The sequence below is a fragment of the Galeopterus variegatus genome, unplaced genomic scaffold (genome assembly GCF_000696425.1).
Source record: "Galeopterus variegatus unplaced genomic scaffold, G_variegatus-3.0.2 Scaffold67, whole genome shotgun sequence".
Lineage (NCBI taxonomy): Eukaryota > Metazoa > Chordata > Mammalia > Dermoptera > Cynocephalidae > Galeopterus > Galeopterus variegatus.
The window spans coordinates 1,132,686-1,148,383 of NW_007726178.1; the positions used below are offsets into that span (position 1 = coordinate 1,132,686).

At 37.9% G+C, this 15,698-nt stretch overlaps 1 protein-coding gene across 1 annotated transcript in view; it reads right to left on the reverse strand.

Annotated features, from left to right (window-relative positions):
* CCDC146 (coiled-coil domain containing 146) overlaps positions 1-15,698 on the reverse strand; it is a 101,601-nt gene that overhangs the window by 43,987 nt on the left and 41,916 nt on the right. Inside the window, exon 2 of the mRNA XM_008577552.1 lies at positions 1,811-1,893. Coding sequence (XP_008575774.1) covers positions 1,811-1,893 — 83 coding nt within the window. The remainder of the gene's footprint in view (positions 1-1,810; positions 1,894-15,698) is intronic.

Sequence of the window (15,698 nt, forward strand, 5' to 3'; positions counted from 1 at the left end):
ATGTCAGCAGAAGAGAATTTAACAACTCTTATAACATGGTTTCTATGGAAAACTCACTCAGTTTCAGTTCAGTATTTCCATCCTATAGCTGCCCAGCTGCAGCCCCAGCAGCATGAGTGGAGAGTCCACTTCTTCATGGCTTTCCTACCCTACAGGCAGTGGGAGTGGGAGAGAGTGGTGGGTGTTTGTAATGACAAGAGAGGGAACTAAGGGGTCAAAAGGAGGTCAAATGTGGGTAGCAGATGGGAAGTAAAGGTTTTGCAACACAACCTGGAAGCAGGAAGAAATAATACCACAATCTTGATGCTGCATTACTATCTGTCACTGGGCACTGGGAGCTGAGTTGCGGGCCAGGAGAGAAGGAAGTCAAGTCAGAGCACACTGCACCTAGAGCACCCTGCACCTAGAGCACCAGGCCCTAGATAAGAGCTATTGAGAGGGTGAGAAACACTGCAATGAGGCTGGAAGGGATGCCCTGATAACTGTGTGGAGTTTTCTCCCAGTGAAGCAGTGTGAAATATATTGAAAAAGATTGTTTCAGACTTTCCATCTACAGCTTCCAAATTCCTGAGTCTTGAGAACTATGAGTATGCACTTGCAGCCAGGACCAACTATGGGGGAATGGAGTCTCCATTAGGGGTGAGGATGAGGATTTGGCTTGGGGCTAGGGACTCTGGAGAGTTGTTAGGAACAAAGATGGAGCTGAGTAAGCAAGGGGTGGGGTGCAAGTGAAGTTTGCATAGGGGTGCAGCTCTGCTCTTCTCCCAGTCATTCCCCCTTTCCCTCCTGCCCCCACCCTCAAAGTAGCCACATGACTCTGGGCAAGATATGAAGTAGGGGCAATGGCTGGAGATTGGGGAAGAGGATGGCTGGGGAATGGCAGGATGAAGTTTTTACCCACTGTTATCTTTCCTTGGTTTCTGACAAAGACACAATGCAAGGCTATGAGTCAGGAGGTGGGGAAAAGGAAGAAAGAGTCTTGGGAGTGGTAAGAAATAACAGCAGAGTAGGATTTCCCCTTCTTTCTTTACTCCCCTGTCCCCTAGACTCCCAATGGCTAATAGCATGTGCTCAAGAAAGCTTGTTGAATTATTCCACGGAAGCCTCATCTTCTGACCTGCTGCTGAGACTTGGCTAAGGTAAGTAGCTAGGGGCAGAAGGAAGAGGTGAAAATTAAGGATTGAAGTCTTAGCAGCCATAGTAGACTGGGGTTGTCATCGAATCTACACCTCTGAGTGGTGAACAGAGGTAGGGAGAAGAGTCCTACAGGAGTGTCCTGTAGCAGACATTGTCAGTGTCCCACCAAAATCCCCTGGTCCACCTATAGCTTTGGTGAGCAGTTGCCATACATACCAACTGTGCCTGTGTCTTTCTCTTCCTGAGATCTGTCTCTGGCCATGGGATCTTGCTTGGTTTCTCAAAGGCAAGCTAGAAGTGCCAGGAGCTAATCTCCCTAGGAGCAATCCATAATCAATGAGGGGTGGAAACTGTCAGACACATATCCCAGTTTTGTCACCTTCAGTGGGAGAGTTCTAAGATGTGTTCTACACAGTCATTTGGGGTCCTGTGTAAGACTGAGCCCCAGGTACCCATAGTGTAAACCGCAGGTTAACACATCCCCAGTTGGATTCTTCCCTTCCCAGTCTTACTTCCCCATTCTCTCATGATCTGGTATCACTTCTCAAACTACTTAAACTCAAATCCTTGCCTCAGGGTCTGCTTTAAGGGAAATGCAAATGAAGACATGTCTCATCACAAGTGAGAAATTTAAATATGATAAAAGAGATCTCCACATTGGTAAATAGCATACCTCACCACGGTATCATGCAGCAAGGTGTACTTGGCTTTCAACTCTGCCATTCTGGTTCCAGGAAGTTTTCCCATAGCATGTAACTAGCAAAGAGAACATAAGTTCACTATTAGTCATCACCCTCTTTATGCTGAAGTAGGAGATAAAATGGATATATACATAAGGAGGTCTACATATTAGATATAAACATTATAGAGGATATATATGAGGCAATGCAGTATACTGGAAAGATACTGGATGTTAGGAGGAAATAGTTCTAGTTCTGTTTTGCCTCCAATAAGCTCTGTGTTCTTGGGCAAGTCTTTCACCTCTCAAGGCTGTGACTTTTTCATCTGGAAATTGAGGGAATTGAATTAAATTCTTCCAATTCTAAAAAAACATTTCTCTAGGGTTAGCAAATAACTCAAATAGTGTAGATCACTAGGATGGCTATGGATAAGTTGAGAGAAGTAATAATTATTGAGCATCTATTATGAGCAAGTATTCTACATCAGTTATTCCATTCTCAAAAATATTTTATAAAGTAGGAATTATTATCTCCATTTGAAACTAAAGTTTAGAAGTTATGTAATTTGATCAAGGTTATAGAGCTAGTTAAAAGCAGAGTCCAGGTTTAAACCCAAATCTAGCTCCAGAAACTCAAGGTTGCTCCCTTAACCTAGATTCCTCTGTCTGTACTGTCAAAGAAGAAACACCATTAAGTCCACCAAACTATCTGTAATGGGAGAACCAGTGAGAAAGGGGACAGAAAAAAACACTTGAAGAAATAATGACTGAAAACTTCCCAAGTGTGATATAAAACATTCATCTACATATCTGAGAGCTCAATAAATTCCAAGTAGAATAACAAAAAATATTCACACTCAGATACATTACAGTCAAACTGCTGAAAGCCAGAGATAAAGAGAAAATCTTGAAAGCAGTAAGGAACAAACAAAAACCCCAGCTCATTATGTACAAGGGAATCACAACAAGATAACAGATGACTTCACATTTGAAACTATGGAGATCAGAAAAGAGTGGGATGACATATTTTAAGTGATGAAAGAAAGAAAACAACTATCAACCAAGAATCCTATATCCACCAAAAATGTCTTTCAAAAATGAGGGGGAAATAAAGACATTCCAAGATAAACCAAAATTAGAATCATTGCTGGCAGATCTGCCTTATAAGAAGTACTTAAGCAAGTTCTTCAGGCTGAAAGGAAGTGACATCAGAAAATAACTCAAATCCGTATGAAAAAATGAAGACTGTACACAAGCAAAAGTATGCTCACACAAAAACTTGGACACAAATATTTATACCAGTATATACAAAGTAGTCAGAAAAGGAAATAACCTTTATGTCCATCAACTGATGAATGGACAAGCAAGATGTTTTATATCCATGTGATGGAATATTATTCAACTGTAAAAAGGAATGGAGTCTTGATACCTGCTACAATGTGAGGAAGCTTAAAATCATTATAGTAAGTGAAAGAGGCCAGACACAAAAGGCAACATATTGTGTTATTCAATTTAAATGAAATATCCAGATAGACAAGTCTATGGAGACAGAAAGTGGATTTAGTGATTGCCCAGAAATACGGCAGCTAGGGCGAGGAGAGTGACTGTTAATGGGCACAGGTTTCTTTTTGGTGTAATGAAATATTTTTAAAAGAGAATATGCTTATTACACAACTCTGTATATATACATATACTAGAAAACATTAAAAACATTTAAGAAGAGTTAATTTTATTGTATGAAAATTATAACTCAATAAAACAAATTATTGAATGTAAATTATACTAGTACCAGGAATCAAGATTTTCAGTGTAAGAGAAAAGATATGTAATTGTAAAATCAAAGAAATTAGTGAAAACACTATAAAGTTAAAATTGAATTCCAAATACAAATATGAACTCATGATTTAAAAAAGTTTTTCCTAGCTTTGTCCATTAACATGGTCTAGAAACAATGCCACATCTGCAAAAATGAGCACCCTAACACCCATATTGTGGTCTTTAATATCATTTCCCACTAAAACAATTCAGCAAGTGTCAAAGAAATGACCAACTTCAGGTCTGGTGCAGGGAAGATACAAAGTAAAGCTGAGATATCTTGTGTCAGAAAGCAATAACTATACGTAGAATATGATCTTATTTCACATATGAGTGCATGAACTTATATAGAAGTCCAGAAGGATAAGAACTAAAATGTTAAAATGATGTTCTCTGGGTGGTAAGAATGTGTTTCTTTTATGTTTTTATTTTCACTTTCCTATATTTTCTAATTTATTTCTATGCTATTTAATAAAAGGCTATTAAAAATATGCCTGAAAACAATTGCTATAAATAATAGGGAACCAGAGCAGAATTTTGAACTGAACAGTGCTATAATCAGATCCCAGTAACAGAAACAGCCAGATTCTAGCTCTGACTTAGTGAATGCTCAGCTGTATTTTCTCTGTGTTGAGTCCCATCTTTAACAGAAATGGCTTGAAGCCATGGGAAGGTGGGCCAAGAATGCATGTTGGCAGGTTTTGAGGCCACAGAAAAAGGAGGAAGGCTGGAGAAGTTTCTTTTCCTGTTTGCTGTCTCCATCACTCCACTGGCCTTTGGTGCCTTAGAAACCTGCAAAGAAAGCCAACAGGGAAAAACATCTGACATGTCTTTGCAGTTTCTACATAAATTGGAGAAGATTAAGTCATAGATGTTCAGAAAGACAGTTGATAAATTTTCTGTCATTTCGGTCCCCTCTACTAAAAACAAATCTCCCTTAAAAAAAGAAAAGAAAAAGACCAAACTGTGAAGAATGGATTTTGGCCTCTTTAAAAATAAAAGTCGTAATCTAGATGTTAACATTCATCAAAAATGACTTTTCTATGAAACTGTAAACTGTCTCTTTAAGCAGATCTATCCCTGCTAAGCAACTTCAGACTGAGTAGATGAAAATGCATCACTCATAAACGACAGTATGAGACATGAAAAAAATGGTTACATTTCATTCTGCACAATACAAATGGGTATCGAAAGCAAGCTGTCATGTTTTAAAAATGCAGAATCTAAGAAATATAGCATAAAGGTCAATCTTAAATAGTCAAAGAGTATACACAGTGAAAGGTTAGATATAATGTCATAAGTTCAAAAACATGATTTCACAATAGATACTTGTGTTACTGAATTGCCTTGTTGGTGATTGTGACTGGAAGGAAACATTTACTCTAATGATAAAAGTTTAACAAGAGTTCACAATTCATGGATGACATGTAATAATATGGAAAAAATTTCAAAAATTGAAATTCTAGGACATTCCAAGGAAAGTAATAGCTCAATAAGAGCTTTTAGCAAGTGAACTTATCGTTTCAGATGTCAGCATGAGGAAACAATTAGGTGCTTGTGTGGGTGTGTGCAGGGAACCTGGATTTGTCCAAGGTGGTCATGGTTACTAGCCTACTCTGTTCTTATGGCTTCTTTTGCATTACCTACTTGTTTGGCCTCATTCTGGGAAATGGTTGGCATGCTCTGGGGGTAATATAAACGTGGAAGCATGAATTCTTGCTATCCTAATCTCTCTCTCACCATCTCTCTTTCACTGCTGGAAATAAACAACACAGCCATTTGAGGTGGTTTCCAAGTGCAGTTGCGCTCTGTACAGTGCTTCGTCACTCCTTTGACTTTTCTCCTTAGTCGTCATATCAAGATTTAGCTTTCTCACACATCTAACTCACTCACCAGAAAAAAAATAGGCCACCTTAACTCATCCCCCATATCAATGGATTCATCTATCTATAGCCACACCCAAATCTCAGAAATTAAGTATTTCTTTCCTCCTGGTTAAGGCCAACCAATCGACCTGTGCTCTCAGATACACTCTCCTACCTGTCTACCTAGGCATTAAGTCATCAGTGATAGCTTCTCTCCTTTATAATCTCTACTACTCCCTCTTTATTGGCTCAGCACAGGACAGTGGTCAAGTACATCACAAGTGAATTTCAGCTCCAATACATTTTAACTGTGTAACTTGGAGTAATATTTAACCAATCTGTGCCTCAGTTTCTTCAACTGTAAAAAGAGAGATAAAAATAGTTCCCATTTCATAAGACTGTGGTGAAGATTGAATGAATCAATATATGTACATTATTTAGTATAGTATCTTAGTACCCAAATAAGGGTGTGATTAGTGTCAGCTATTTTATTATTATCATCATTATCCTCAACCTACAAATTTGCTTATCTTTCTCACTTAAAAAAAACCCCAAAAAACCAAAATCCACCCTGGACACCATGTTCCCATCTAATTACACCTCTTTCTCTTCTGCACTTTTCATTTCAGTTCTTCTCAAGGGTCATCTCTGCTCTTTATCTCTGCTCCCTTACCTCCTAATCACTCGCCAATCCATGGTAACCAGACTGTCAGTCCACCACCAAGTTAGTAAACTGACCAGGTTCTCTGGCTGATTATGAGATTTTTCTCTTTATCACTGTTGTTTTTCAGTAATTTGATTATGATGTGTCTTGGTATTGTTTTCTTTGGCTTGAGATTTGTTCAAAGTTTTGGTATTATTATTTCATCTGTAGGCTTTGTTGAATTACATATTGTCAGGTAGTTGCATAGAATAAACAATCTATAATGTGCCATGCACAAGTTCTTATCACTTCTTATTGAGACTGTGGCAACAGCCAACTTCCCTGGCATTAAGTCTTGTCTTGCTTGGGTCTGTCCTACATGCTGCCATCAGAGTGCTCTATCCAAACACAGTTCTCACCTTGCTTTAAATCCTTCAGAGGATCCCATCACCTTCAGAATTAAGTCTTCCTTAACATGGTGTACAAGGGTTTTTATTATTATTATTATTTTTTTTCACTAGATATATAATTTTTAATGACTCTATATTTCCTAATGAAGATGTAACGAAAGTTTGGTTAACTATCTCTCTGTTGTTGACACTAATGCAGTATAATTTTGTTTTTTTAGTTTCAAAGTATCTCCCTTAATATATTTAATAATCATTACAAAGAGTAAAATAGTAATTTTATAGCAGAGAAGTCCAGCAGATACCATGTTAGATAAATGATCGAAGTTAACATCATTGGTAATAAATATCAACATCAGGTACCCTTGGAAGGATGCACATCACTTCTGTGACACTTTTCCCAGTAATGTGTAACCTCAATTTGGTCATGAGGAAAGGGTTTTTATTATTTGGCACCTGCTACCCTCTCCAAAACTGTCTTCACCCTCTCTAATCTCCCAAGACCATTTCAGTTCCGTAATCCCAACTATAGTTCCTATGGTAGGTAGAATAATGCCTCCCTCTGTCCCCAAGATGTCCATGTCCTAATCCCCGGAACCTGTGGATATCATTCTTTACATGGCAAAAGGGCCTTTGCAGATGTATTAAGAATGTGGATCCTTGAGATGGGGATTATTGTGGATTATCTGAGTGGGCCCAATATAATCACATATGTCTTTAAAAGCAGAGAATCTTTCCTGGCTGGGTTAGAAAGATGAACCGGAAGAAGGAGAAGGAAATATTTGGAGTGTGCAAAGAACTTGACCCACCATTGCTGGCTTTGAATATGGAGGAAGGCAGACATGAGCCAAGAAATATGTGGCCTCTAGAAGCTGGAAAAGGAGGAACCAGATGCTCCCCTAGAGCCTACAGAAAAGAATCTAGCCCTGGCTACATCTTGATTTTAGCCAGTTGAGGCCCATGTTGGACTTCTGACTTATTAAAGTATAAGATGGTAAATTTGTGTTGTTTAAGCCACAATTTTGTGTTCATTTTTTATGGTGGCAATAGAAAAGTAATACAGGGCCGAGCGCGGGTTCGGATCCTATATAGGGATGACCGGTGCGCTCACAGCGCTCACTGGCTGAGCGCAGTGCGGCCGGTCTCAAAAAAAGAAAAAAAGAAAAGTAATACAGGGCCGAGCGCGGGTTCGGATCCTATATAGGGATGACCGGTGCGCTCACAGCGCTCACTGGCTGAGCGCAGTGCGGCCGGTCTCAAAAAAAGAAAAAAAGAAAAGTAATACAGTTCCCAAACCATATCATGTCTTTGCATGTTATATTCCCCCCATCTGCAGTTTATTCTCTCTCTGTCCACTTGGAGCACTCATTCTTCTTTTAAGACATCTCAATGGTCACCCACCTGTGGCTCCTTCAAGTGACACCTCCAGGCAGAATTATTTCCTTTTCTCTACTGCTCCTGTATTTTTAGGTGCATCTATTATTTAGGTGCATCTATCAGTGAACATTGTACACTGTTACCAACATATGTTTAAACATGTCTGCCTCATTAGGCTGTGTACTCCTTGACGATAGGAACCCTGCTGTATTCATTTTTGAGCCCTAGCACATAGCTTGGCATTTTGTAAGCGCTCAGTAATTTTCATCAAACTGTTTTTGATTTAAGCTTACGTTAAAACCAGTGATGTAGTTGGAAGAACTCATGTTCATTCACTCACTTCCATTCCAACTTATCTGTCACAGAAGGCAAATGTGAAAGGAGGAATAGAGCAAGGATTTTGGCCTGAACATGGACTTGGAAGATCAGAGAACGTGCCATACAAAACTGGCCGCCTCACCCACAGCTTCCCTCCTCCCTTCTGTGTGGCTGGCAAGGTTCACAGGATGAGCAGAGAGATCTGGGACTGTTCTCTCACAGCTGTCCTCCTTTGGTGGCCCACCACAGGAATGTGAGGGGAAGGCCAAAAGAGGCAAACAAGGCCTCCCAAGAGTTAAGGTATCAAATGCAATGGATTTTGTGGATGAATAGTGCAGGTGCTAAGCCATATGTATGACTTCAAAGTTAAGTTACAATAATTTAAAGATAAATTTTTGGCCAAAGAAATAAAAAGCTTGTCTACCACATTAATGCCAATGAGTGTCTTTCCCTTTAAAACACTCACATTTGTCCTAGTGACACTGCAATTGCTTGAAACTTTAACAATCATTTAATCCTTGCTTAAAATTATTTCCTCCATGCCTCCAAAGACCCTGGGGAAAGACAGTAGCAGGTTGGAGTGGCTGTGAGCCTGAGAGGCAGGAAATGAGCCAGCCTGAAACCCAGATGCCTCTTTAAGGTCTTCAAAGGGTGAACCGATGGTTAACAGCACCAAAGCCATGAAGGGCATCCATATAGGGTCAGAACATAATCGGAGTCAGGAAACTGAGCCAGGTTAAAACTGGTGGAATGACTAAAGTCACAAAACAGGAACAAGAAGAGTAGGGGTGGAGGCAGGGGGCAGCATGGGTCCTAGAAAGAATTCCGTTGCCAGATATGACTCTGACCAACCAGCTTTTAGTCCTTCACATGTAGAGGCTCCCACCTCTAGTGCACCTGTAAAGGCCTTGAGTGGGTTTAGGCAATGAAAAACCTGAAATGGAACTAGGGCCCTTAGAGACCAGAGCATATCTCACACAAGGTTACAAATGTGTGAAGAAGATGTCCACAGTCAGTCATTTGTTCATCTCACATTGTTGATCACAGAACAAAGCCACAGCCCTGACCCTGCCCTAAGGGGCTGTCATTGTGGGTGAGCCCAGAGAACAGTGGCTGGATCCCTGGGCATGGCTCCTTTCTGTGCTGCTGAGTAGCTGTGGATGCCCACTTTTCAGATCTCCTTCTGTGTGCTGAGAGCACCTCCCCTCTCCACTGTCAATCAGTGTAACCCAGTTCTAGGCTGTGAGGTCTCAGGAAGGGGACTGTATTAGTCTGTTTTGTGTTGTTATAACAGAAATACCTGAGACCGGGTAATTTATAAGGAAAAGAGGTTTATTTGGCTTACGATTCTGGGACAGCTGCATCTGGCATGGGCCTCAGGCTGCTTCTACTCATGGTGGAAAGTGGCTGGCAGCCAGCGGGTACAAGCAGATCACATGGCGAGAGGAAGCAAGACAGAGAGAGAGAGAAGGTGCAGGGTCCTACAAACAACCAGCTCTCCCGGGAACTAACAGAGCAAGAACTCACTCATTACTCCCCCCACCCAGGGAGAGCACTAATCCATTCATGAGGGATCCACCCCCGACTCAATCAGTTTCCAACACTGCCACATTGGGGATCAAATTTCCACGTGAGTTTTGGAGGGGACAACACATCCAAACTCCATCAGGGACATAGGTGTTCCTCACAACAAAGAACATTTGGGACCTGTGATGCCCACCTTCATGTTTTGAAGATGCTTCTGCTCACAGTGTTCTTTCCAGTATTTATCAATAACAATGTATTTAGCACAGAGGCATCCTTAAGTGCTATCCACTTCCCCTTCTAGCAGGCAGATTATGATGGACAGTGAAACCTTTCACTGCTAATCACAAAAGGGTATATTTTTTTAGAAAAAAAAAAGCAAAAACTCAGTTGCAACTTGAATTTCCCATTGATACCATAAAAAGGAACTTGGGAGCAGAATATGGGTATATTTGAATTCCACTCTTGCTAATTCACTGGTATGGGTGCTTTAAATGCTGGTGGCACATTTGGAGAAGACTTTTACTTTTTGTTAAATTTATTCCCTTTTTGTCAATTTTATTCTCTTTGATTCTACTGTAAGTGGAATTTTTTCCTCAGTTTCATTTTTGGATCATTTATTGCTAGTGTATAGAAGCCATTCAATTTTGTTCATTAAAATTATTATTTACCATGTAAATAAGGGCAAAACCTCAGAACACTAGTTAAGCATTTTTACGTGTTCTGCAAATGCTTCATTTTGGGCAGGGTTATCTTTGGCTCTTTTGATCACTTGATGTATCCTGAGCATCTAGAACACTGTGACACTAAGGTACTCAAAAATATTTAATGAATGATGCCACCATATCTCACACATTTCTCAATGAGAGCACGTATCCCATTGTGTTGAAATCATGCTGATATGTCTCTCCATCAGATGGGAAGCTCTCTGAAGGGAGGGATTGTTCCAGGGTGCCAAGAACTTTGCACAGCACATGGCACACAGTAGTGCTCAGCACACGTCTGAAGAATCTATGGGTATGTAGCAGGGTGGGGGTGTGGCTGAAGGGTTGAGCATACCACTGAAGGAAATCTCAATGTGTGGCTTTCTCTTTCTACATACACACGTGAATTGGGCCAAAATGATCAAGGACATCACCAAAAGAGTGTAAAGAAGTCAGTCATAGAAGAGACACCAGCAGCCTGAAGGGTGTGTATATGTGCACATGCATGTGTGTATATAAAGGAAAAAGGACATAAAGTTTGATATTAATTGTGGGAGATTTATGGATTGGTTGCTTGTATGTGGAATATAAATTCCCTATACAGTTTTGAATGGAATATTAAGAGCCTTTGAATAGAAAACTTGTCAAACATTTTCTCCTGACAAGTTGCTATCCGGGGAAAGTCCTCAACTCAACGTCATCCATCTCCAAGGATACAAACTCAGCCTTTAGGTACCCAATGTAAAATTCAGGAGATTGGTGGGGCAAATTTAAATATCAAAGAGATTAAATTCCTGAGCAGAGCAAAAAATTCAATACCTGAATATTTGAATCCTAACACTTAGAGAGCAAGATAACACAATTTTAAAAAATAACTAAATGGGTAATTATAAAGTGTTACATTTAAACCTAAAGTTAGATCCTCAGAATGTTTTAGTTTACATACTGATATGAACCAGTTAGCCATCTTATACTTTCTTTGAATAGTGTAATTGACTTGTGACAGAAAGTAGCTATTATCCATGGCAATTACATAACAGATTATCCTGAAATTTCCTCAGAAAAGGGTGGGATATTCAGAAAGTAACGCAGTTTTCCAAGAAATCTGGTTTTTATATTTTGAGACATAGTTCTTCAGCTTGTCTTAGTTTTTGAAAAAGTAGAGAAAACCATATAATATCACTAAGTATAAATTTAACCTTTCTCACTTGATACCAGTGTTGATATCTAAGCAGAGTAAAGTAGAAAGAAATGAAACCAAGTTTAAAAAATAGATTCTAATAAACATTTTACCCAACACAGCTGTTTCTAGTTCACTAAATTGACTATGACAAAATATTTTAATGTGTTCTCTGGCAAACACAAATAGTCTCATTTCATGAAATGCCACATATCCTATTATTACTGATCGGTTTTAACAGTTTAAGGATATATAACCATTTCTACAGATTTCTACAGAAAAAGAAGGTAAGATAATATTTAAATCCCTTAAAATATGTAAGATAGGCCTTAATCCATGCTATATATTTCACACTGGAGATTGCAAACTAGCAGCCAACAGTATAAATACACTCGGCAGATGTTTTTAGTGTACGTAATTATTTTAAAGATTAAAAAATTCATTGGAAACATTTAAAAATTGGTAGATTTTGCCATAAAAATCTGAGTTTTCAGCTTTTCTTGAAAATTTAATAGATTTGATGACAGTGGGTTCCTATTCCAATGTTGCAACAATCAGTTGGTATCTAGAAGAAACTGACTTCCAGAGGTACTGAAAAAGGCTGCACTTTTAACAAAGAACAGTATTCCCCACTCATTCAATGTCTGCACTAGTACTTAGACTTAGGCTGTTTCACCCATTTCTGTTATTTTTATGGACCTTGTAGGCATTGGAGATTGGGACCCTGCTTTATAATTTTATACATACAAAGGTAGAAAATACCATTCCACTGCTTGAAAGAATGTCTGTTTCTAAAACTCTTGCACAGACTTTTTGGAGTGTCTTATTCCTTGTGATTGTGTCTGTCTCCCTTGCTTATCTCTGTACTTACCTGTATGACTGCATTACCTGAGGCTTTAGAACTTAATGTTTTAAACTTTCAGAGATTTTCTCACTGTCTTTCCATTTTCCCATCTGGTAATTTTATGAAAAGATCACAGAAACATGAGTTTGATGCTTTGTTGACTGAGATATTTTAAAATTATTTACATTGAAATATTTTGCTACTTAGTTATTAATACATATTTTCAATTCACTGAAACATACACCATGGAACAACAACAACAAAAAAAAAAACTAGAAAAGATTATGAAGAGAAGACACTATGAGAAAATGTGTCGGTCAGCTAAATTTTGTTGGGGCTGAAAAACAGGAAACATTCAGTTTAACCTGATGAATTTTTCCTTGTCTACAAACATTATCCTTGTAGCTAATAATCCATTTGATGCTATATTTTATGAGCTTTGACATAAAAGCAAATTGTAATTTGTAAGGGAAGTGCAGATAAATTCCAAACAACTTACCCCAGCAATCACTTTAGTAGAAGTTTCAGCCAAAACAGGAAGTGAACATACAGTAATGTAGTCAAGTGGGAAAATCATTTCCAGGCAAATCAAGCACCAGCAAACTAGAAGTGCTCAGAGGGGAGTTATTGGGACAAAAATAACTTATTCAGAAATGGCATAATTTCTGACTTCTGGTGCAATGGAAGACTGGAAGTTCCACTAAGATAGGGACCATGTCCATCTTTTTCACCACAATATCCTCAAGGTCTAGCCCATGTGGAACTCAAAAATACTTGTTAAGTACATGAATTCAACACACAAGTGCATAGGAAATAACAGTCATTCAATAAATATTTACCAAATGAATCAACACATAAAAAATGCAAAATAATATTTTTTCTCTTATATCTTGTTAAAAGCAAAGTATTTATTTATTGAGATATTGCTATGTATCACATATTATGTTAGGTGTTCTGCATATGTTATCTCATTTAATCCTCACAACAGCCCTATGAAATAGGTGATGATAATCCAAAATTTATTTAAAAACAAAATAAACAAAATCCACATAAGTTGAAAAACTTACGCAAGGTTACAAAGCTCTCAGAGACTTTGTAGGGATTTGACCACAATCCTATTGTTACTCATTTTTAAGTGAATTAGAGAAACTTGGAAATGAGTAGCATAATCTTGCTGATGACAGGAGACTGTGAAACACAGGGAACTTTAGGTAGTCCAGTTTGGCAGGCATAAATATCATCTGGGAGTGGACACTATCCATAGAAGGACACTATATCAAATTACTACTGTGAGGAAGGGTAGAGGGGGAAAGATGTATTAGCTAATTTCACTGTCACTTATAGTATGAAACCAAGAGATAATAGCCAAATTAATTACAAAAAAAAGAGAAAACAAGCACATTATATAATGGTATGAATACAAAGATAAAAGAAGGATAAACCTGAAAATAGAGCTATTACAGGAAGAGGGAGAGAACAGCGTGGAGGGGCTAGGGGTAGAAGCTAGAATTCGTTGAATATACTTTCTTTTGTAGATGTGATCTAGAACAATTTACTACTTTAATTATAAAATTAAATTAAATCAAAAAGAAATTGCTATAATATGAAAATAAATCAATCAAACATAACTATGTATCAAGTTGAGGCATAACTACAGGGAGAGAAACCATTCCCATTTGACTGTAAATCCTAAGTAGGTTATACTCCAAGGACAAAAAGACCTGCAACTGTTTTCTATAATCACATTCTTGGTGGTAATCTTATTCTGAAACAGTTATGTGTATACTGTGGGATAAAATAAGTGAGTAATTATATTAGTGTCATTGAAAACCAGCATTTTGATGTGGAGAAAAGAGACACAAGATTGAAGAGGTTAAGTAAATTCCCTGTCTTACTGACTTTGAATTGACAATATCATGACTTTTATATATATATATAAATGTACTTCAAAAAGTTCATAAAAAAGTAGATTTAAAGGATAATATGAATCTTTCCATAAACTTTTTGAAGTACCCTTGTACATTTTATATATATATATATATATATATATGTGTGTGTGTGTGTGTGTGTGTGTATGTATGTGTGTATGTATGTATTTCCCAGCTCTGTCATTAAAAATGTATAGAAACAAAGATCAATCTAGCAGTAATGAGCACCTATAGTCCCCAGATTCTAGTCTGTAAATACCATTTACTACAAATACCTTTGGAGAAGTGACTGATTCCAGGTTTGAAGCATGGAAATCTTTAATACCCTGTCACACCAAAAAGCAAAAAAGCTACCAAAGACTAGTAGAGTCATGTCAAAGGGATTTCAGTGTCATGTCAAAACGCTCCCACGGCCAAAAATGGGTCATGTTGACTGTCAATAGAAATATTAACTCCAAAGAACTGGAATAAATGTGCTCAAATAAATGCATTCACAATCATACTTAAAAAGAAAAAACAAAAACAAAAACAAAAAAACCTCTCATCTTTGTTGTGAAAACTGGAAAATCAAGAGAATGAATCAAGCATTTGCCATGCCTTTTCTACATGAAATATACCTCAGAGTAGCCGAATAGTTGAAAATTGCTCTTTTTTTAGAAGGATTTTAATTAATTAATGAAGGAGAAATGATAGCATTAACAATATTGTCATTTTGCAATCCTTAATAAATTAATTGATCCAGGCAAGGATTATCAATGGCTTGTAAAATCACCAAAAGGAGACAATTGGTATTATGTGCCTCCTGATGAAAATTCATGGCACCACCTAGAAAGAAGGCTTGCTAAAGCAAAAGAAAAAAATGTAAATGTGACCCAAATCAGCCTCTATGAATGTAAAGGAAATATAGGATGAAGTAAGCAAAATACAGACTATGGGAAATTTTACAGTAGGACAAATGACCCAGCTTCTTAAAGAAAAAATTTCTACTACTCTACCTCCTGCTATGTTGGCTAGAATCAGATAACAACACTTAGAGGTGTAACCACTAACCATAGAGAATTTACTACCTTTTAAATACTAATTTCAAACAAATAGTCGGCATCATGCTTAATTGTGAAACTCTAGTAGCATTCCCATTAAAATCAGATATTTAAACACTATGACAATACCACTAGACTAGATAGCCATATCAGTGTAATCAAATAAGGAGCTCAGAAACACACCTTGTTTGTATGTAATTTAATATATGATAAAACGTGCCATATCAAGTTAGGGGC